This window comes from Microtus pennsylvanicus, chromosome 2, assembly GCF_037038515.1.
Source record: "Microtus pennsylvanicus isolate mMicPen1 chromosome 2, mMicPen1.hap1, whole genome shotgun sequence".
Lineage (NCBI taxonomy): Eukaryota > Metazoa > Chordata > Mammalia > Rodentia > Cricetidae > Microtus > Microtus pennsylvanicus.
In genome coordinates, this window is record NC_134580.1 from 78,740,332 (window position 1) to 78,764,743 (window position 24,412).

At 45.3% G+C, this 24,412-nt stretch overlaps 1 protein-coding gene across 3 annotated transcripts in view; it reads right to left on the minus strand.

The window, feature by feature from the left end:
• Ldlrad3 (low density lipoprotein receptor class A domain containing 3) overlaps positions 1-13,292 on the minus strand; it is a 243,827-nt gene extending 230,535 nt beyond the window's left edge. For all 3 annotated transcript variants that reach the window (XM_075961535.1, XM_075961533.1, XM_075961532.1), the window contains exon 1: positions 13,182-13,292. In XM_075961535.1, the coding sequence (XP_075817650.1) occupies positions 13,182-13,227 (46 nt within the window). In that variant the 5' untranslated portion in view covers positions 13,228-13,292. The remainder of the gene's footprint in view (positions 1-13,181) is intronic.
• Positions 13,293-24,412: the final 11,120 nt, after the last annotated feature.

The following is a 24,412-nucleotide window of genomic DNA, read 5'->3' on the forward strand; positions in this document are numbered from 1 at the left end:
ACCACAGCCTGAGTTACAGAGACAGAGAGCAAACACGCTCCCCAAGGCTGCATGGAGGGCACAGACTGGAAGGCAGCATCTCTTCCCAGTCAAGCTGGCCGGTATCACTTTTGAAAACCCAGAAAGAAACAAAAGACCCTGAGGCAGACCCCTACCTTCACAGTATGCAAGTTAGCACCTACCTACCCACACAGCACCAAGTCTGGGGGCTGGAGCCCTGTCTGCAAATGTTCAGAGGGGGACAGGTTACTGCCACCGGCATGGCCTCAGGAAGTGTGCTCTTCTCCCTTCCTCCACCCAAGGCATGGGTGACACTTCCCCAGTAAGTCAGTTAGGGAAGGACTCAGGCTGCATGTGACCACTTCCAGCGCAACTCTGGAGTTGACAGTGGAGTTTGAGTAAATACACATAGAAGGGAAGCATCAAAGGAATAATAAAAAGGATAACAGAGTCATGAGCCATGTCTTTACATGTCAGCCCATGGTGGGCCACACACACCATAGTGGCTCCATAAAATTATATTGTCTGGTGATGTGCTCTTTACCGAATAACAAAAATTAGCTAACAACATGCTCTTCAGACCATATCCCTCTGGTTGAATATTTCCTTCAAAAATACTACAAGTGCTTAATAGTACACACATACACACACACACGTACACATACACACACACGTACACGCACACACGCGTGAGCACACACACAAACACACATACACCCTTTGCTGTCCTTGTAACTGGCCCCATGCTGTCCTTGTCATTTCCCACACACAGACACCTTTTGGCAGCTACTGGTGTCAGGCTCCCAGATGAAGCTTAAGGAGCCTTCTCATCTGATTAGCAGGGAGGACTGATCCCCAGAGTGTCCGCGGCCAACAGTCCTGCAGATCCAAGGAGCAGCTAGAGAGGAAAGACCTCTGGCGGGGAGCGTACCCCAGACGGACCAGTGAATTCAACTGCCCACTCCCAACTGTGGACATTTTACCACCCACCCAACATTCCTTAGATCTCAACATCAATCACTATTGCCCAAACCTTTTTTCAAAAAATTAAATATTTGTATTCTCTAAAGAATCCCAACCTTCTACACACTAGCCAATTTAACAATTAAAGAGCCTTCAACACTGCCAATTATGTTCATGATTTCTCCTGTCTTTTTCTGTGGGATGAGGAGGCATCTGTTGGTTAATGAACCTGTTGCCCTTAACTGTGTGGCCTGTTTAATCTATCTTAGTGCGCAATGCCATGTAAAAGATGAACCGATACCATCAAGTCCCCTTGCAGAACGGATTTTCTCTCTCTAACCCTGCACTCTATTTCTTTCTCTTGCTCTTCACTTCCTCTCCTATCAGAACAGACGGGTGACACTTCTTTCTGTGTAAGTGGTAGCAACGTTTCGGTTGACATTTAGCCTTATAGCTGATCTCTATATATACATATACACATCAAATGCATGTACAGCTATGGATCCAGGCACAGATATCCTCTTTTACTGCCCTCCGACATTCTAGTTATTGCTGTACTCCTTCCTGGAGACATCTGTGCCGTTTCACCAGTCAATTTTTTCCCTTTATACTGGGCCAGAATAAGCTTCTGAGTGTTTAACGTTTTTTAATACTGATATTTAAATAGAACGGTTTGGCTTTTTTGCTGCTAACTTTCTCCCATTCAAGTCAGTAAACTATGTGAGGCTCCTTGCAGTGGACTTAGGACTCACGACAGCTTTCATTGACCTGCCGTAACTTTTTACATGTGGGGCATGCTAGTCTCATTAGGCATGTTTCTAATTTATCGCCTGATTTGAAATTGCTCTAATCTTCTTCCTTCACAAAGACCTCCTTTTCTTCTTAAGACAAGGCACTCCCTTGTAATGATCCTTGCAAGTCTTTGAAGATCGATGAGACTGCTCCAAAATCAAGAGGAGAAATAATTAGTCACCAAAGGGCACAGATGGCTTGGGCAGGTAAATTTCATTCCCTGTGGCTTCATCTGGCTCTTTCCTAAATTCGTTATCTTCAAAGTTACCGTCACCTCTCCACACTGCCCCCTCCACTGGTTCTTCTAGATGACTTACTGGAAACCCTGCTGTGTGGCTGACATGCCAAGCACTGAACCATGTATCAGAGAGTACCAGAAAGACACAGATTATCAAAGAATCCAAGGGACCCCAGGTGCCCCACAGAACCTACAGGATTTGTTCAGGATTTGTTACAGAGTCACGGTACTTATGAGTGCTTTCAAGGGATGCTGATATCGTCCCATCTACTATGCATGTTGTTTCCAAATGGGGCGGAGAGAGGATGGTGTGAGCGTGCTGCGTGTATAGGAGTGTGCTGGTAAACCCACATGCGCATATGCAGAGGCCAAATCAAGATGTCAGATGTCTTCCTCTGCCATTTTCCACATAATGTCTCGAGACAGGGTCTCCCACTGAATTAAGCTCACCATTTAAGACTGGACAGGCAGCAAGCCCTTGGGAGATGTTTGTTCGTTTCTGCCACCCCCCCCACCCTAACACACAATGCTGGAGTGATGGGCATATGCAACCATAGCCTGATGTTTCTGTAGATGCTTGGAATTTGAACTCAGGTCTATGTGAGAGCAAGCACTCTTGTCCACCAAACCATCTCTCTAGTCTCTATGCTCCAAAGTTTTATTATCTCTTTGATTGCTCTGATATGCTTTTTTATAAAAAAAAAAAAAGATGAACAACTTCATTATGTTTTCAACATCCTTTAGCTTTTCTTGCAGGATATTTATCATTGTTTAGGGTAACAAAAGAATTTTAGACAGGCTAAATCTTTAGGGTTACATCATTGCTGCCCTGCCTAGGTTCCACGCATGTTCATAGTTTCTTTCTAATATTTACCAGATTGGTTCCATCTTTCATTGGTTCCATCGCTCTTCCAGTTTTATCTCTTTGAAGGTGGTTACTAGCTTTTCTAGTACGCCTTCCCTGGGCTCAGGGAGCAGGACTCACTGGCTAGTATCATGGCTTTAACCATGCTTACAAGGATGTTTTTATAAATCTGCTTTTGAAACACTGTATTCAGTTCTGTTCTGCTTTTTCTTAGCATCAACTATTTTTTATGGCCTTGGCGCTAATGAAATGAATACTCTACATTGTAATCACTCTTTCATTTTCCTGCAAACTTTCATTTTATTTTTATAATGAAAAACAAGTTAAATTTAGAACTTTCCAAACCAAATGAGAGGCTTCGACCAACCATGGGACTCACAAGTGTGACTGGGGTTCACTTTTCAGCCATTTCCAATTCGTTAAGGAGAACACTGCTCTGATTCAAGACAAGGTCTGATGGGAAATGCTCCGGTGGCATCAGCAAAGACACACACTCCTGGTCCCCCCGTAACCTCGCTGGACCCCGCAATAATGAGCAGGGAGGGGTTTCTAACGCTGTTAAATTAAACCCCCTTTCTACTTTCATTTCTTCATGCCAACACAGACACAAGTACCCCGCTGCCACCTGGAAACTGGCACCTTGGGTTTACACGTCTCCTAAATCAAGCTATTCATAAATTCTACTTGCCTCCAGCTCCAGAATAAGCCCCAGTGGCAGCCCTCCCTCTGTGTGGCCACTGTCCAGGACAGAGACAGCCTCGTGGGCACAGTGCACTGTTTGTCAGAACTCAGATGGACTTAAGCACCAGAGAATTCACCCAATTTATCACCATCCCTGGAGGGCACGATGAGTCGCTAAAATTAGAGTCTGGTTCTCGTTCTCGGTTCTCAGTAAGACCTTAGGAGCAAGGGTTTAAAGTCCTGGGGTCCATTCTGATCTACCCACGACAATTAATGCTTCATAAACTAGAAGCAATCGTAGCATGCAAAGCACCGCCGCCCACAAGTCCTCCTTTGCCTGGGGGATAAAGACAGGGACAAGAGTTCTTTCTGCAGATGACATGAAAATGTCATCTGATACAGTAAATACCACCAACCATCAACTCAGAAACAAGCAGCTCTCCTGCAGGAGAACCATACCCACAGATGTCCAGAGGAGGAAAGAAATTCTTCTGAAAACTTAAACTTCTCTTGTTATTTGTAACACTGTCTTCAGGACTCTGTTTTTGTCTAGAAAATCTGTTTTCGGGTATTTTAAGCAGTGGTCACTCATCTGTGGTACTGACCACTGTTTAAGGCGCATATGACAGCAAAGAAATTCCCGGGGCTGGTGAGACAGTTTTGTATGTAAAGAAATCTGACACCAAGTCTGCCAACCTAAGTTCTGATTCCAGACACCCAGATGGTGGAACAAGAGAACCAATTCCTGCTAAGCTGTACACACACACACACACACACACACATAGGGGGAAGAGAGAAATGTAAAAACAATTTTTTGAAAGAAATTCCTTTTGGTTGGTATTCTAACCAAATATTTTCATAAAAGAGAAAGAAAATTCTTTCCATCATTTATATATTCAATGCCGCAACAACCTGTTTATGTCAATCTTGTTTCTGTTAATAAACCAAGCTTCTGCCAACGACAACTCAAATGCACCTAATGTTGAGTGTCTACCCAGGAGGAAGGCCGATCACCCATTTCAACCTTCCAATACAGAGCAGGTGCCCTGGAGCAGAGTCAGTGGGTCTTCTCCTGATCTAACGGCCCTCTGCCAGCCATTCTCTCCAGCATAACTGGGGGGGGGAGTAGTAGGGAGACGGGGGGGGGGGTGGAGAGGGAGTACAGACAACACTATCCACTCGTGGAGCTCTCTGGCAGAAGGTGGACCATCCACTCACATCTTCCAACAAACGTGGGATGAGAAGACACCACCGCCTGTGGTTAAGAGCACATGCCAATTCTGAAACCACTTTTCCTGGCTAAAAGCTGAGGACAGTGACCCCCACATTTTTAAAAATTCTTTCTTTTCTTTTCTGAGATTATAATTACATCATTTATCCATTCCATTCCTTTTTCTCTCTCCAAATTCTCTTGTACACCCCTACTTGTTCTCTTTCAAATTCCTGGCCTCTTTTTTCACTAATTACTATTATATACATGTATGTATGTGTATATACATATGTATTCCTAAGTACATGAATATAACCTAAGTGGTCGGTATAATGTTACCTGCACATGTTTTCAGGGTTCTCCATTTGGTATTGGGTAATAATCAGTTGGTGCTGAGCGGTGGTGGCGCACGCCTTTAATCCCAGCACTCGGGAGGCAGAGGCAGGTGGGTTTCTGAGTTCAATGCCAGCCTGGTCTACAGAGCGAGTTCCAGGACAGGCTCCAAAGCTACAGAGAAACCCTGTCTCAAAAACAACAAACCAGTTGGTGTCTCTTCTCCAGGGAAGGCTATTTCCTGCTCTCAGCATTAGTTGGTGTGGTTCTTTGTGTACAGCTGAGGCCTCGGGGAGTTTCCTCATCCACTTCAGCATGTCTATTGTCCTTGTTCAGCTCAGGTAGTGAGATTTTATGAATGTGGCTTCTGACATTCCTAGGAGACAAAGTCTCACAGAAAACTTCCTGATCTTCTGGCTTTTTGAATCTTTCTACAATGTTTACAATGTTCCCTGAGCCTTAGGTATGGAACTTGTTTGTAAGTGTATCTATTGGGACTGGCCTCCACAACTCTGCATTTTGATTGGTCATGGTTTTCTGTAATGGTCTCCATGTGTTTCAAAGTTTTCTCAATCATGTTGGGAACTATACATACCTGTGAGTAGAAGGACAAATACTTAAGATATAGTTAGGGATTGTGCTGAGTACTTGGTTTGGTAAAGTGGTGGCTGTAGGTTCTCCTCCAAGATCCATGCCTTCACTGCCCGGAGTAGTTCGCTAAGTTTCCAAAATAGAGCATGATTTTCCTCCTGTTGAGTGGATCTTGAATCCAATCAGAAAGCTGTTGGTTACTGCCAAGATATATGTGCCAATACTGCGCCCTCAGGGTTTTTTGTGCCCCATGCTGGTCGCTGTTGTGGTTCATAGGCATCACAGCCGGGTAGCACTGTTGGTCGCTGTTGTGGTTCATAGGCATCACAGCCGGGTAGCACTGTTGGTCGCTGTTGTGGTTCACAGGCATCACAGCCGGGTAGCACTGTTGGTCGCTGTTGTGGTTCATAGGCATCACAGCCGGGTAGCACTGTTGGTCGCTGTTGTGGTTCACAGGCATCACAGCCGGGTAGCACTGTTGGTCACTCTCTTCCTTTGGAAGTGTGCCCAGAACCTTCTGGTGTCATGAAAGTTAGTCCTCAGGGAGGAGACTTTCAGTTGACATCACTTTTTATTTGGCTCATCTATACGATGGCAGAACACAACACCACACCACCTATCTGCATGTCATATTCCAAAAAGATGTTGGTACAGCTGTTTTGAAAGAGCTGGAATAAAGGCAGGTAAGAGCAGCTCTGACTTTGTAACAGCTTAGACAGACGGGCGTAAGGGCCGGCAGCACAAGAGGTGGCCCGGATGAACTTGGCTGTGAACATCTGTATGCTGTCACTTTCATCAAGTTCTGCATGCCCAGGTGGAATGTACCTACTCAAGGATGATACTAAAATATGGCACTGAAATATTTATTACATGTGAACATAGAAAGACAGGGGAATGAGGCCAAATGAGTAATAGTGAAGTGAGTATCATTGAAAAAAGAAAGAGTACAATTCCCTATTTCTTCGTAGGTAAAAGCCAAGCATTAAAAAACGTAAAATCAAAAGGTGTTTCCAAACAGCTGCAACCACATCACCATGGGCTTAAGAGACAAGGGGGTGGGAGCTGCCTTCGATGAGCCAAGCACCACAAGCATGGTGACAGAGACTGCTGAAAACCCCTGAATGTCAATGATGGGACCAATGAGAGCAGGTGAACAGCCCAAGTGGCTCACAGCAGAACTGATAAAACACAATATAAAAAAGCAAGAAAAGATAAGCTACAACCAGCGGCAGTCATGAACTCACTGCATTCTGCCTGTATGTACATGTGTATTTACTCATGAATCCATCAACATTCAGAGAGCCCACAGTAGTTACTTAGGGGTAGGGAGAGAAGTGAAGGGAAAATTTTAATGTTGCCTTGTCACTCTTCAATATTGTCTGGATTCTGAACACAGGTATTCTGGTGTTTTTAATGGAACATAACAGCTATATACATATATTATATGTACATATATACATATAATTGGACATGATATTTATATATATAAATATCTATATAACATAGCCCAGCATCCCATCTGGCAGAGCAGACCTTCAGTGACTGAAGCTGTTCCTGCTTTCCTCAGCATCACAGAAGAAACAAGAAACATTACACAAATGTTTACCAGAGTCCCAGGCCTTGAGGAGTTTACACTGTGGTGAGATTAGGGGTTATTCAGCACAGGTAATAAAGAAGACCGAGAGCAATGGAGGAAAATGCAGTGGCCTGCTCCGGCACGCATGCACGCACACCCACACGCTTGTATACATCACACCACACACGCGTGCACACACAAACACACACCAACCTAAAGAACTGAAAACATGCATCTCTTCTGAATATATACAGACTTCCTCTCATTATCCCTTTATTGATTTAGCATAATAATAATAATCACTCATAGAGCGTTTTAAGTATTGTAAATAACAAAGCACATAAGCTATGCACAAGTTGTATGCAAATACTATTTTTATATAGTATTTATATATAAAAGATGTGAGCATCCATGGTGTCTAAGTGGGGTTCTAGAACCAGTCCCTAAGGACACAAGCAAAGAAAGGACACACACACACTTTTGACCAAAGAAGACTAGTGTCCGATAGCCACATAAATTAAGTCAAATCTCAGAAAGACAAAGCTTTAGAAGTCTTAAAACACCAATACACATATTATCTAGGAAGCTAAAAAAAGCAAGCTAGGGTATGTGCTGTCATCTGTGGAGCCTGGTTAACCATGTCCAACAGTCCTGAATCCATGCACAGTACTGGGACTTCTGTACAGCACTATTGCCACCCACGTCCACGCTCCAAGCATTCCACTCGCACTAAGAAAGAAATGCCTGTGAGGCACCAATGGCAGAAAGTGCTGCTGTCCTTCGTGCCTGAGATCATAAAAAGATCAGCAAACTCACATCCACCCATAGATGTTTTTCATGGGCATATAGCAAGCACTGCATGGCTTTGTACCCTTGAGCACAACACGTACCCGTGTGTGCAGGGCTGATGTCACACTACTGGACATGTGAAAGAGGCTTTAGAAGAATGCCCTGGTTACCCGAAGACAAAAAAGGACAAGGAGAGCTGGAAGCTTGGGAAACCAGAGCTCCTCAGTGGAGAAGGCTTTCCAAGACTGAAACAAATGTGCCTGGAAGGAAGCCCCACAATCCCCTTTGGGAGCCTGCTTCCTTCATCCTGCGAGTCCAAGCATCAACTAGTTATATGGCTCATCTGAAGAGAAGAGGAAGGAAAAAAACTTAAGGAAGTCTGGGGGCCAAACAAAGAAGAGGACAGCTGCAAGGCAGGCGTCTTAAAGGAACTCCAGGGCTATAAAGCAACAAAGAACGGAACTTTAAAAGGACTTCAGGGTACCGTGGAAACTCAAGAAACCACCTTGTTGTGAACACAGATAATTTCCTCACAATCTGTAGGACTGTCCCAAGCTGTCCAGGCTTTTGATACCCAGTAAAGGAATTGCAGAGAGTTCGGAAAGGGAGTTGAGAAGGGCAAAGAGAAAAAGAAAGGCAAGAAAACACAACAGCTAAAAATAGATTTGTCCCTGAAGTATCCCGTAACTAGTACAGCTCCAAAACTCTAAGATGAGTCACAGCTCATCTTTTCGTTTTTATTTATACAAAACGATAAACATAAATATAGAGCCCAGCGAATGAGCACCCTGCAACAAAAGCTGCAGCCAAGAAAGGGGGTTGTTCCACTCAACTCAACAAGGATTACCTTGGCTCATAGCATCCCATGATTTCCACCCATGTGGAAGGTAGAGGTGAGGTCACTATGGCAAACCTACATCATCACAAGGATTGAGATCTATTGAAGCATTCAGCATGAATATTGGTGAGTCCTTTAGAGACAGCTGGTGCCACTGTCAGGGCATATCCATAAGATGAACAGAACTGAGGAGGGGAAGGACGTTGATAAGCAAATTAATTCTTTGGTGGTTGTGTTAAATCACAAAATTCTTCAGCAGAGCAAACTCAGCAGCACTGTCCATGAAGGGTTCTGACAAAAGCCTGGGTTAGGATCTAGGCTTTAGTCCCCACCATGGAGCCCTGGAGAACCATCAGTTCCTTGGGATCCATGGAATGACAAGCAGCTACTTGCTACCTGAGCTCTTTGTGAAAAGTCCAGCAGTTTTCAAGTCAAGTGGTTGGCAAGATGAACATTTCATATACAGGACTTAGGCCACGAAGCCTGGGGTCCCTTCATCTCCCCATGTAAATGGGCAAACCTTTTAAACAGTAACAGCACCTCACATAATTTCCCAGTCCTGAAATGCTCCCAACTGCTTCAGAACTATCAGACTTAGACTGAATATCTCTCAGTTGCCAGGGACTTACTTAGCCTGAACGAAGCCCTTGTTTGAGTTTCGGCACCACACAACCAGTCTGAGGTGGCCTGAAGTAGGAGATTTCTGTCCTGCCCAGTCCCACAATAAACACACAGAAACCATGTTATTTGCAATACTGTTTGGTCAATAGCTTAAGCATATTTCTGGCTAATTCATATCTTAAATTAATCCATCTCCATTAATCTGTATATCGCCACAAGGCTGTGGCTTACCGGGTAAAGATCCAGGATCTGTCTCAGGCAGGGTTACATGGCTTCTCCCAGACCCCACCTTCTTTCTCCCAGCATTCAGTTTAGTTTTCCCCACCTAGCTCTACTCTACCCTATCACAGGCCAGGGAAGATTCTTTATTCACTAACCAAGAAAAGCAACACATATACAGAAGGACCTCCCACACCAGGGGCCCATGCCTGTAACCTCAGTACTTAAGAGCCAGAGGCAGGAGGATCAAACGCTCAACGTTGACCTCACCTGCATAGTTCAAGACTGATTGTTAGAGGCCAGCCTGGGCTACTTAAGACCTTTTGTCAATAAACCAAAACAGGAACAACAAAAAAAAAATAAAAAAACACAGTGGGGTAACACAAGACACTACCAACTTATGCTAGGAACTTTGGTTTCTGACAAGGTTTAAGGCCAGGAACTGACCAACTTGCTACCTACTAGTCAAATGCCCACCCCTTTCCTCCCTAACAGATGTTAAAATACACGATCTAGTAGGCTATCAAGGAAAACAAAAGAAAAAAAAAACAAAAACGAAACACCAAACAAGACCTCACACCCCAGCAGGGAGCCCCAGTGAAAACCTTTTGAAGCCGAAAAGCAACATGGTATGTTTATTTGCATTTCTGTGCAGTTCCATCTAACCCCATGCACGGCTAGGCTAAGTGCAGGTACTCAGCTAGTTAAAACATAAATAAAACCCATCCTCAGGCCATGAAGCAGATCTTTCCAGGAGGAAAAGTTAATAGGCACACTGCTGCAAGGAGGGGAAATGGAAAGGCTTCCCTGACCAGAGGAGAGAAGGGAGTTGTGGTCTTAGCAAAAGCCAGCAGGAAAGAAAGAAGACCAACCACCTACCCACTGGTCCTTGCATCCACCTTCGGAATATCTAAAACCTCACACACTTAAACCCATCACATGCATCACCCAGGTTCCAGAAAACAGAACATCAGACAAAATGATGTCGGGCTGAAGCAATCTGAGGCCTCCAGCAGGATACATTAAAAAAACAGTAACAGCTCAATCAATGTTTCACCTCCTTGAGGCAAACAATAAGACAAAGGAAAAGAAAACATGCTCCAAGGTACCTCAGAAACTTGAACAACAACATCCTCTGAACTGTTCTTGGAATTGCAGTGGCCTTCCAGCCTCTTAAAGACCCCTTAACACACACTCAGAGGCCAGGTTTCCTCTACAGACTATCAGGAGTTGAAAATGCAAAGCCCTGGCTTCTATAACCACTGTGTTACTATTAACTTTGCAGGAAAAGATGGGGTGTAGGATGTGAGACCAAGGTACCTGGTCCAACTGGGAACAACCCAGCCCTCTTTCCCAAGACAAGTGGTTGGTTCAAAACACAATTTGTGCTTAAAAGATGATGATTATTAGTTGTGTGAGCCCATAGAAGTGGCTCTGCTCCATCTTAACACAAGGTCAGAGAGTTCGAGCCTACTATTGCTCCTTCCAGGTCAAACAACAAGATGTTTTGGCCTAAGGTAAAGGTGCTGCTGTATGTTTTCCCTAGATAACAGGTTGCTTGGGCCGAGGTGTAGCTACTGGATATTTTGCTCCTCAGTGTTTTGAACTTTTGTTTGCTTCTTTTATCACGATAAAGTCTTTTTGCCCTCCCCTTTAGCTTGGGGTATAAAAGGGCTATGGAAAATAAACTGGAGGCTGCAGAATTCACTGACAGTCTCCCGAATCTGTCCTATGTCTATTTCTTTTGTGTGTCTCTGTTGTTTCTACTTTCTCAATACACACACCTCCCTCCAAGTATGGAGGAATTACGAGAAAACGCTTCAACCCACCTAAAGGCCCTAGAGTAGTCCAAAGCCACAGCCAACTTCTGCCAAGGAACATTGAACTGTCTCTACTCTATCCCAACCATAGCTCACTATCACTAGTTCCTTGATTTGTGTTCCATGTTATACGTTTACAGGCATATTCAAGAACCATTGCTGACAGGAAGAAATACATACAATTTTTGTGAACTCAAGACCTAACCCATGCAATCCACTACAACAGGGAGATGTGGGAATTAGTGTCCACTGGTCATAAGCAGTATACACACCCAAGCACTAGCTTGGGTGTTAGCAGGGGACAGGCCATTGCTGTGTGAATTAAATGTGTGAATCCAGACAGATCTTCATGTCTGAGATGCCCTGGAACTGAGGCTGTTCTAACAGTCTCCAAATAACTTGCACCTGCTTCTAGCTGCCTAATTCATTTTCCCTCCCTCTCTCCTTCCTCATCCCCTCCCCCATTACTCGAGACAAACAACACAGGGCCTCAGACCTGGTTAGAAAAATAAACCACAGCCACCACAGGAGTCTAGTCCTTCACTGGAAGTGGATCAAACCCAGACATTTAAATGGAGCCTCAGAAGAGTGAGGATGATGTCTTGGGCGGAGGGGCGGGGGTGGGGGAGAAAGAGCTGGTCAGTGGGTTGGGAAGATGCTCAGGACACGCGACTTCTTGGAAGGGAGGATTCCCTGGCATCTCCAAGGGGTAGCTCAGAATGGTCTCGACTTCCCCCAACAAACACTTCTAGAAACATTTGGGGAAATCTGATATAAATTAGACACGTGAACAACACAAACACGGAGCAAGAAATGTTCAGTAAAGAAAGTTCAGTGAGCATCCATCAGCTGCCCAGAAATAAACATCAGGGGTTAAGGGTGGGCAGAGCTGAGGAGGGACTGCTGACAGCTGTGGCTGGCGGGCAGCAGCACAGGGGAAGGGCTCCAAGCTGGAATTCGGAGCGTTCCCACATCAGCAGAAAAGTTCCTGGGAACAGCACTCTGTCTGGGAGAAACCCTGCGGGTCTCAGGATGCATGTGCTCTGAGATGCAGAGGAAGCCCAGGGTCCTCTGTTCTCGGCTGCCCGCAGGTTAAGGCGTCGGCGACAGACGACAGAAGTAAAAGATCTGCTCCCAGGATGAGTGAGTGATTCCCACGTTCAGTCCCACTAAATCTCGTTATTCCCAAACCAGACACAGTCCCAGAGGGAGAGAAAGGAAGCTGGGATACAGACACAGGGGCAGCGGAGATGGGAAACTGAGGCAGAAAAGTGCACGTTAAAGGCTGCGGAAGTCTGGGAAGACCCGAAATCAGGGTAAAGTGTTCTTCCCCTCCTCCGTTCCCAGAACACTGAGCCACACTCGAGCTACGCCCAATCCGGGCGGCCGCCGGGCTCCAGGGAGCGGGCGCCGCACAAAGCTCCGCCCGCGAACACAAAACAGCACCCGGCGCGCCGGCCCACACAATAGCACACAGCGCGCGCCCCGCCGCGGCCCCTCGCGGGGTCCCGGCCAGCCAGGCGCCCGGGTCCGCCCTCCGCGCACACCCACGCCCGCAGCCCAGGCCCGCGCGCGGAGCACGGACGATCACGGCCAGCCCCCGCGCCCCGGGCCCAGTGAAGCGCGTCGCGAGCCCCTCACTCACCCGCGGTGCTGCTCAGCAGCAGGCACAGCGGCCCCAGCAGCCACATGGCGCGGCCGCCGCTCCGCTGCCCAGCGACGTCGCTGCCCCACGGCCTCGGTCAGACCCCGCCCCTCGCTTCGGCCACGCCCTCTCGCCGACCTAGCCACGCCCCCGCCCTCCCAGGCCGGAGGGCTTAGCCAAGTTCTGCAAGCTCCCGGCTGAGAGTCGCCGCCTGCACTCTACCCCGAGGGTCCTGGTTGCCTGGGTCTTGCAGATCCAGTTCTTGCTGCCTCAGGGGTCAGACTGCGAGGACCTCTTAAACCCCTGCTTTGTGCTTGGCCCCTGTTCCCTGTCTTACATCCTAAGGGACGCGACAGACTTCTCCCCAGAGCCCAGGTGAATTCTTAACTGCCAAAAAGCTTTCAAGGAGAGAAAGAAGTTCAGAGAGCCTATTCGTAGGAGGAAACGGATTTTTTTCTTTTCTTTTCTTGTGTGTGTGTGCGTGTGCTTGTGTGTGTCTTTGTGAAATACAACCATTTCTTTTCAAACTCCAAGACGCAAGATGTGGCAGGTAGCCTTTGGGGACCCTATTAAAAACTCACTCCGACTCAACAGTGATTCTGAGTCTGGTTCCTGGAGCTACGGGAGGAGCAAAGAAAAAATTTTATCCTGAGATCTAGGAACACTGAGGAGACCATCCCATGAGCTTCGAGGAGTTGGAAAGCTCCTAAAACTTTACACAGTTCCCATGGTTTGTGCATTATCCACTTTTTTTTTTAGGAAAGCGTAGTTTAGGGCTGGAACAATGACTCAGCAGTTAAGAACACTGGCTGCCTCTCCAGAGGACCTGAGTTGTGTTCCAGCACCCACCTGGCAGATCTAACTACAGCCGCAAGCAGTCCAGTAGGACCCCTTCTTCTGAGCTCTGGGGACACTTACATATACACAGCATTCACTCACACCCCCATGCAGAGATACACATAAATAAAAAGTAATGAGAATGAATCTCATTACCAAGGGAGAAAAACTTTGTAAATAGACCTTTGATAATGATATTGAGGCAAGTAAACAATTGCCTGGAGGCTGCTCGTTTGCCTCTGAACCTTAAGAACGTGGAAAGACAATGGCCCTACCCAAGGGCTGCCCTTGTTTGTTTCAACTTTGGGGAAGATTTGGGCAGCCCCTGTGTTTGTTACAAACTTCCCCAGGGACAAGTTCATGTGGCAAAGAATTGGACAGGTCTCCAGGCCAAAGCTAGTCAGTTCAACAGCCTGTAAAGACCCACACTCTGACAGCAGCAACTTAGAAACTGAGCTTCTCCAGCTAAGCCTTCAAAAGAGTCCCCAGCCCAGCGGAAGCCATGACGTCCTCCCTGAAGACCTTAAATCAATGTGCTCATCTAAGCTGCCTCCAAGTTACTAACCAGAAGACTGTGTGTGTTCATTGGGTTATTGTTGTAAATTATAAATCTGCTGGCCTCCCCTGTCACCTGGGTACCCTGTCCCTTTAAGAGGCAAACTCCTCCCACCTACAATCTCCCCCTTCTGATCTCACCCACCTCCAATCTACCCAAACTGATTTCATATCTCCTCTCTATGCTTCTGAAGAGGTAGTCTCTGCCCCTCCCTTCCTCCTTTCTCTTTTTTCTCCTTCTCCCCCACCACCCCCATAACCCCTTACCCTTATATCCTTCCCAATATTAAACTCTATACCCAAGTTTCTCTGCATGGCATACTGTCTGCCTCCCACCCATCATGGTTTCCCACCTACAGGGGTCGTGCCTCCATGAATCATAACATTGGTGCATGACTCGACCAGGCTCTCTCCGTGTTCCTTCCCACGCATGGGCAGTCCGGCTAAAGTACATGGGAATACTGGATCCAAACCTGCTACTCCGCACAACACCGACTAAATGGTAAGGTTCCCATCTCCAAGTCAGCTTTCGCTGACATTGTCTCTGATAATTCCCCACGGCTGAGGACTGAGATCTCGTCTTATTTCTCACCTCGGACTGTAGTCACTTGGGACACTCGGCTGGTCCCCACCCTCTGTGCTGACGAGCCTTAGGATGGTTTGACCAATCTGCTCGATCCTTGCATTATTTTAGGGACCCCCTAGAATATTTTGCTTTTCGCCCCCCAGCTCTGGGAAATGGCCTACGCAACCCTTAAATAACAACCTAAAGTGGCCACCTACCGTCAGACCCCCAACACGAGAGTTTTCTAATTTCTGTTACCTACCAGGCAGATGGAAGTTTCTATCCAGCCATACCATCTCATACCCATCCACTTCTCCCTCTATTGGGCTGCCTCCCACCGTGGCTAAGCCCCCGCAAATTCTGTCTCTGCCACCGCTAGTGCCTCCAGTCCACAGGAACCAGCAAAACTGGTCCGACCCATGAGGAGCTGCTGCAGCCCCAACCCTGCAGCTGCTGCCACCGGACTGGTGGTGCTGAGTAATTTTCCTGTCTACTTGATGTCTGAAAGAATGTGTGGATGGTGTGGCCACACAGATGAGATTCTGTTCTAAATGTATGTTTTACATATCCTCTATGTCTCTCATATTATTTGTATCTGTTTAAAATTTTTGCCACAGCCATGTAGTTTCTCTATGCAACATGTGACCACTACCATCTTGACTAAGGGCAGGCCATGTAACCAAGTCGCCATCTTTACTGAGGTACTCCTTGCCTTGTCTTGCCATTTACTTATGTTGTTATCTCTAAATTCCTCTTGCTGACTCTGTTACAAGTATATTTTGCACAGTGGCATGCTTTTGGTAGCACCAAAGCATCCACTCCACCCAGCCCCTGTTTAATATGTGTGTGTGCGTGCATGTGACCTTTGAGCTAACTCTATATATTAACATAAGTTAGCTTTAACTCTGTGTGCTTATGTGTATGAAACTTAAATTCAACTGTGCATATTTGTACATGTCTTCACTTCTGTCCGTTCTACGGTTAAGCTTCTATTGCAAACAGTTTTTTCTTCTTTGTTTTTCACAAGTATAAATCTCACCTGTTAAGTTAAAAACCAGCACAGTCAAGCTTGGCCTCAGCTCTCCAGGCAGATACTATAACTTAGTTATAACCTTAAATATATACCCAATAAACAACCCTCAAAGTGCTCAGGGATTTGGGGAATATAGCATTTAAATATGTAATTATTAAAAGGCTTTTCGTACCAGAGGAGAAGATTGGCTCCTAGCAGCAGCACTTTCTTTCCTCCCAAGAATACAGAAGACAGGTGGACACAGAATAATGTCCAGTCACAGCTCACTCAGCAAGTGAAAGTGTTAACCACCGGTTATAGTTCCATCAAAACTCCTGAACATCTCCAGACAGTGGACAGAATCGACTGGAATCAATGGCTTGGCTGTTCAGGGCAAGGTAGGCTTGTCTTCCTACAGATGTCCTAACCCACAGATCTTCTAAAGCCTGGTAAGCCCTGCACTAACAACAGAAGACAAATACAGCCCTGAAAGCCCCTGCTCTCAACCACCTTGGAGGACCCTAGGAGTGGCTCTAGGTAGCCAATTGAGTAAGTTCTCTGCCATTTTTTAAATCAATAACTCAAGTAAAATTTTATCCTTCTCAAAGAGCTCTGATGCAATTTGTTTGCTGAGAGGTTTTGACAGTTTAAAAATGACAACTTCACCAAACAAATTCCAGTATAAATTCTTACAATTTTGTTTAAATAAAAGCTGTCTTAAAATGCAAAAGCTCAAACCAAAAAGGTGTTTTAAGATATATGAATGCAAGTTATTAAGGTATATACCTACAAGTTATAAAGGTGTGTGCCTACACACTATAAAGGTCTGAGGACAAATGAAAGTTATCAAATTTCTTTTCCTTGTTATGTTGCCATTCGGTCTTAACATTATCAATAAAATGCCGATAAGCTATTAATCTAACTCTGACAGAGTACAACCACTACTCAAGATCAAGATTTTAAATTCTCTTTGGTTGATTTCTAAAGATACTTTTCATTGTGCAAAAACATCTGTCACAGTCATAAAATGCTGCTGTTTATACAATGTATGTGACTAAAACTTATGTTTTACAAACTCAAAGAATTCTTGTGAGTTTCGGGGAACCAAACTGAAGAATTCACCTTAAAGAGATCAGATACACCCCTCTCTCAATTCTCTGGTCCTAAACCCTCCTCCTCAATTACCAGGACCCAAACAAATTTTTAAACTTAACCTTGTCTTCTGCTCTGCCGGCACCTTGCCAGATCCCAGAGACATTGGAGACTTCCACAACCCCACAAATCCTGGACAGGAGTGAAGCAACCAGCTACCCCAGGATGTGATCAGAACCAAGCTTTCTCAGGTCCCCCCAAGACTCCAACATCCACAAATCAGCAGAAAGCAGTCTCGAGAACTAGACACCCTTATCCCCTCAACCTGCCATGCCTAACTCCTTGCCATTTTATTATAAGAGAAAGGCGGGAATGTTGTAATCATAAATCTGCCAACCTGCCCTGTCACCTGAGTACCCTGTCCCTTTAAGAGATAAACCCCGCCCACCTCCATTTGTTCCCCCCCCCCCTTCCAGCTAAGGGAAGCTGATCTCACTCCTATCCATCTCTTTCTCTCTTTATCTATCATTCTGAAGGGGCAGTCTCTGCCTCTCCCTTCCTCCTTTCTCTTTCTTCTCTTTCTCTGTTTCCTCTCTCTCCTTCCCTCTCCCTCCCTCCCCCATAATCGCTTACCCTTATACCCTTCCCAGTCCCCACTAAATAAACTCTATATCTAAGCTCTCTCTGCATGGCGTATCTGTCTGCCTCCTCCCTGCCGTGGTCCCACCCCCCAGAGGACCTTCCAGGGTCATGCCGCCATGAATCATACCAGTTACTGTTTCAAACACAGGTCATTTATTAGAAAGCAACAGGTAACTCATTCATAATCATACAGCAAATACTGACTCAGAACAGCTAGCATGGCTGAATCTTACCAAACCCCAAAAAGCAGCAAGGTGTTACTAGGAGGTGTCGGATTCAGACATTGGACTCTTATGGTCACATTTAACCTTCACAACCATCTCTGAAACAGACAGTATTATCTCTGTGACACAAATAAGGAATCTGAGTCTTCAGAAACAATTTTTCTGGCTCAAAGGAATCTCATATTGACGCTAGATCTTACTGATTCTCACAGTGATACATCAAAATAAGTTACTTACCATAGTAAACAATCCCAGTTCATAAAACACAGAATTATCTGCACCTTCAAAAATGATGTGGTCACTGGATTTGAGCAACAATGACAGAAATGGCCAACAAGCAAAAGTTGACTCAGTGTTTAGTACAATTCTGTTCTCAGTAAGTTTTCTGGGTGTATCTAATGGTTGCAGCTCCTGCTCCCCAAAAACGCTGAGCATGAGAGTTTCCCCGGCTGGAATTTAAGAATGCTGGCAGTGGCGACATGGATTATTCTCTGGAGGTGTGATCAGATAAAACAGACAATGGTGGCATGCTTTCTTTGGTTGGACAGACAGCTTGCAGCTGGTCTTCTTCACCCTTGGGCAGAATGATGAGTGACAGCAACCGCAGCTGGATGTGCAGCAGCATCTACCCTGTTCTGTATCTCACTTCATCTGGTGGCCAACGTGGGGCTTGAACTCAAGACTCTGAGATTAAGAGTCTCATACTCTACCAACTCCCACAATAACACACCTTTAATCCCAGCACTTGAGAGGCAGAGAAAGGTGGATCACTATGAGTTTGAGGCCAGCATGGTCTACAACATGAGTTCTAGGACAACCAGTGCTACACAGAGAGAAACCCTGTCTTGAAAAACAAAAAAAATTTCAAAGTCATTCTTGAGCTACCACATGTGTGTGTGTTATTTATTTTATATTGCTCCTTTAATGAAGTTGTCTGTCCCCTTAAAGAGGTAATTTCTCACCTGTGGCCAGTCCTGAAACCAAGGAGCAGTTATAGGGGGAAAAAATTAACCTGCAATTTATCGAGGGGACCCTTTGGACAGTTTTTGCTATGGATATAATTCTTTTTCTTTCTTCTTCTTTCTCAGTTGAAAAAATGAATCCATTATGTGCATATCATAGTTAGGGTTTCTATGGCTTAGATAAGATCCTTGACCAGAAGCAACTTAGGTTAGAAAGGATTTACTTCAGCTTACAGATCCTGATCCCAGTCCATGAAAGTAAGTTGCTGTAGGAATTTCTACCAACAGTAGCGTTTAAGTTACCCGCCCACTTGGGCGTGGCCTCTTATACTATTTATGCCAATGTAAAGTGAGTGTCCAGCTTCTTTTCTGGCTGTGGGATTTGGTTGCTGTTCCCCGTTCCAGGGAAGGATTGTGATCTGTGAGTCTACCCCTAAATAAATAATCTTTTATTATACTCAATTCTGAGCTAGTGTGCAATTTCTTTTTTAGCATCCTTCTTCAGGAAATCAGGGCAGGAACTGTAGCAGAGGATTGCAACTTAGTGACTTCCTCCTCATCACTTACACAGCCTGCTTTCATACATAATGCAGGACCACCTGCACAGAAGTGGCATACCTCACCCTCAGTCATCCTCCATTGGGACCACCCACATCAAGTAATCAAAAACAAAAGGTCACTACAGACCAGCCTACAGTCAATCTGATGGAGGCATTTTCTCAACAGAGTCCCTCTTCCAAACAGCTCTTGCTGTGTTAACATAAAGCTAACCGATATGTGGTAAAAACCACCGGTGGACTATGGACAAGGTGAGAGCATTGTCCTTGAACTTCACAGACCTCTGGGGTCAAATGTGGTAGCCTTAAGCTAAGTTTCACTCGATTGCCCTAAGCACTTGAAATGTGACTACTCTAAATGGGCAATGCCTTGAACATGATATGCAATCTAGATTTCAAAGACTGGGTACCAAAAAGAACAAGAAAAACCAATAGTTTTACTTTGATGACATGGTAAAATATAGTATTAAAACATGGTAATATATAATATTAAAACTTTCAGGCCTGGAGAGATAGCTCAGAGGATAAGAGCACTGACTGCTCTTCCAGAGGTCCTGAGTTCAATTCCCAGCAACCACATGGTGGCTCACAGTCATCTATAGTGAGATCTGGTGTCCTCTTCTGGCCTGCAAGCATACATGGAAAGAATGTTGTATACTAAATAAATAAATCTTTTAAAAAAAACTTTCATCACCTTTTTTTTAAAAAAAAAAAAATGTAGCTGAGTCGGTAAAGGCACTTGCTCCTAAACCCAGTGACCTCAGCTCAATCCCCAGGCCCCCCGTGGTAGAAGGAGAGAACCAGTTCCCACAGGCTGTCCTCTGTTCTCCATGTAAGAATTGTGATGTGATGTGCATGCATGTGTGTGTGAGATGCGCGTGTGTGCATGTGTGTATGTGTGTGTATGCGTGTGTGCACACGTGTGTGTGCCTGCGTGTGATATACATGTGTGCGTGAGTGTGCACGTGCGCATATGTGCGTGTGTGTGTGTGTGTGCAGGACTCACAGTGCATTTCTCTGGAACAGTGTTGATGTAACTGACCTTTCAGTCACTGTGCCAGCACATGACCCCTTAGGGTTCCTTGTGCATACTGGGTCCTCTTGAAGGTCACTGAATTAAAGAATTTTCCTCATCCCGGCTTCTCCATTGACTAATTCCGCCTCAACGACCTCTTGACCTTCAATTACAGACATCAAAGTCTACTGACAGGAAAGTGATTTTAATGCCATAATTTCTGTATTACGAACACCCCCACAGAGTCATGAAGCGGAGGAGGGATCAAATGAATTGGGAAGAAAGAAATCATCTTTTTAGACCACAAGAACATTTTGCACTTGAATTAAGAAATAAAAACTCACAAAATTGAATGTCTTTTACATTTTAGGGGGGTTATTTATACATTAACTAACTAACAAACCAGAAGTCAGAGGAGAACTCCTCCCCCCAATTCTGTAGCAAATGACAGGGAATTAGTCCAGCAAGCCCAGGACTGGTTCCCTTCTCCAGGCAGCAAACTCATTCTTAAGCAAACAGGCAGTTCAACCTTAAAAAGAGGCCTCAGAAAAACATTACGGAAGGTAAATAAATTTACATTTTTAATCTGACAGTATTGGAGCACTTCTCCCGAACTATGAAAACCCTGCTTTAATAATTTAAGTTGTTTTTCTCAGTTTTCCTCAGCCTACTTCTTTTAACCACCTCTTCATTTTGAGCTAAATTCTTTGGGCTTGATTGATTTTCGCGTTTAAAAACTTAATTTCAGGTGCTGTTTGATCATTTAATCTTGGACGATGCTGCGTGGGTGGTAGTTCAATTGTGGGAGAGAGGAGGCATGGTTTTCTTTTCTTTTTCTTTTTTTGCCAAGCTTTCAGCAAATTGCCATGCCCAGTGGGGAAGAAGACACTCAAAGAGGACATGAAGGGAAATTACTTTACCCGTTCGGGACTCTGCAAAGCCATGGGCTGAAAGCATAGTAGAACAACAATGCACTGTTTGCTTCTGTGAGGCATTCAGAGACTCCTTAAAAGTAGCAAGAATTTGTGCTCAGTATTTGAAGAGTGCTTGATTTAGGAACTGGGTTCACCAGGCAGACCTGGAATCCAAACTGAAGGGGGTTGAGGCATGCCTGAAATCCAAGCGTAAGGCAGTTGAAGGCAGGTGGATCTCACTAACTAGCCCTTAGCCAAATTGGTGATTTGGGGGAAGTCAGTAAGAGACTGTTGTGTAATAATTTTCACAGAGATTGAAACGTTTCATCCTGCAGGGGCGCTCTATTAAGTAGGAAGGTAAAAACTCAAAATTGCTTCAGGAAGTCTCTGAATCTGACCAGATGCACTAGACCCCTCCCTTCCAGTAGCAGTAAAGACATATAGACCAGTCAAGCTGGCAAAAAGACTTTGAGACCAGAACAACTGCTTGGAAGAAGCAGAAATCAGCCAAGCTGCCTGGAAGAGTTAAACCAACTGAGGCTCCTGCAAAGGACACCCTTCAACCTGTTTTGTTGCCTACAGGCTGTGCAGTGTGCTCCAGGTTCCCAGTTTTGTGAGCAGTCAACCATGCTGGGGTGGGCTTTGATGATGCGGCTGTCTGTGAGTCACGTCTGCTTGTGTAAGTAACCCCTCACGCGTATTCCTGCAAACCCCCACGAATACTTAATTGGTTTCCAAATTGGACTTTGGTGGTATCCGTACTTTGCTCTGCCAAGGGTCCCCTATCTGGGGTAAACAGATGCTGTGTCTGCCCAGGAAAAGTTTTGATACAAGGCAATAAGTTTAAGAGCGGCAGTTAGGCCACGCAGTGGTGGCACAGGCTTTTAATCCCAGCACTCAGGAGGCAGAGGCAGGCGGATCTCTGTAAATTCGAGGCCAGCCTGGTCTACAGAAAGAGAGTTCTAGGACAGCCAGGACTGCTACACAGAGAATCCCTGTCTGGAAACCTCCCCCACCCCTGAAAAAAAAAACAGAGCAGCACTTAGAAGAAGGCACTGGAAAATAAATGCTCTGGCCTCTACATGAATGCACATGTGTGCACACACTCACGTGTCCACTGCACGTACCACAAAATACAAACATACACATACATAAAACTAATATTCTGTCCTCCATCTTGTGCAAGCTAGAAATCTGACTGGAAGTCTAGTCTGCTTGGCTTCCCTGCATCACCAGCCACCCAGATGTGTCCAGTTCACTCTTTTCTTTCTCCTGTCTCTCCCTTAGTTCAGACCGCAACACATCAACGACTGGGTTGTCTCAAACGTCTCTGTTCTAGATTCCTTTTCCCACTCAGTCTGGAAGACTTCCATGGCTCCCTACTGCCCTGAGGACCAAGTTCCGATAATTTACCTGGGTATGTTCTTCATGAGCTGCTGCTGAGGCTGAGGATTATGGGAGTAGAAGTGAGATCAAGGTCAAATGAAAAAGCAGAGTGGTTAGCAGGAGACATTTGGCCGTGTTGGGGGGATGTAGGCACTCTCCTACCAGGGATGGAAAGTCACAGATGATCAGGTTCAAATGGACAGGAGCAGGTTTGCATAGTGTTTCAAAACAAGAGATCTGGAATCACACATGGACTCTGAGCATGCTACCTCATTGTATGTATGCCCTTGGGCAGCTAGCCTTACATCTATCTATCTATCTGTCTGTCTGTCTGTCTATCTATCTATCTATCTATCTATCTATCTATCTATCTATCATCTATCTATCTATTTATCTATCTCTGTTCCCCCTTCTACCTTGTGGTTGTGTGGTTGTGTGTGTGTTATATGTGTATGTGTACACATGTCTGCAGACGTGTGTAGTGGTTGTGTGTGTGTTATATGTGTATGTGTACACATGTCTGCAGACGTGTGTAGAGACTAGAGGCTGATAGTCATTGTCCTCCTCAACCCCTTACCTCCTTATTATTTTGTTTGAGACAATTTCTCACTGAACCTGGAGCTCTCTGATTTGAACACTGTCTTCCCAGTGAGACCCAAGAGCTGGGATTACAGGCAACTGGCACCCCAGCCATCTTTTGATCAGGGGGCTGAGGATCCAAATGTAGGTCCTTGTGTCTGTGGAGGAAGCATTTTACCAACGGAGCCATCTTTGAATCCCTAGCCTTTACGAACCTATTTTTCTTAACACTTATAAACCAGAGACTGAGACCTCCTGCAAGCAGGCTTGGCTACGAGATGGAAACAAGGTGTTTAGCATACCACTTGCTCCCTAGCATCCGCCTCAAAAATTATGGCTGGTACTAATGACTTTCTGGTACTAATGGGTCTCTGCAAAGACTTGCACAAACCCTTAGGACCAAGTTCAGTCCATTCCCATGTCCTCTTGGGACAGATGTCTGTGAAACACAGAAGCCCACCTTGGGTTTCTTTCATAAAGCTTCATGAAATGTTGAAGGAATAAAATAGTGCAGCTGGAAAAATAATAAGCAGCCAAAACTGAGCCCAAATTCCACCAGAAATAATAATTCCAGGAAACAGAGCTACATACACAAAAGGGAATATACTCCAGGATACACATAATAAAGCCACCTTGGCAAAGTGTGTGGCCCGATGGCCAAGCCAGGGGAGTGATGGAATTTAAAAGGGAATTGGAAGTTGGACATTTCCCCATGCAAGTCCATCTGGAGAGGTGTGCCAACCCCCACCCCCCAGCAACAATTGAGTTACTGCCGCATAAACATGAGCCCCATCACTGTGAAAATCCAGAGTAATTGCAATGAAAATTTCCAAGATGGACAAGATTGGGCGGTGGTAATGCTAGAAGCTATACATGTAGGCCAGTTGGCTT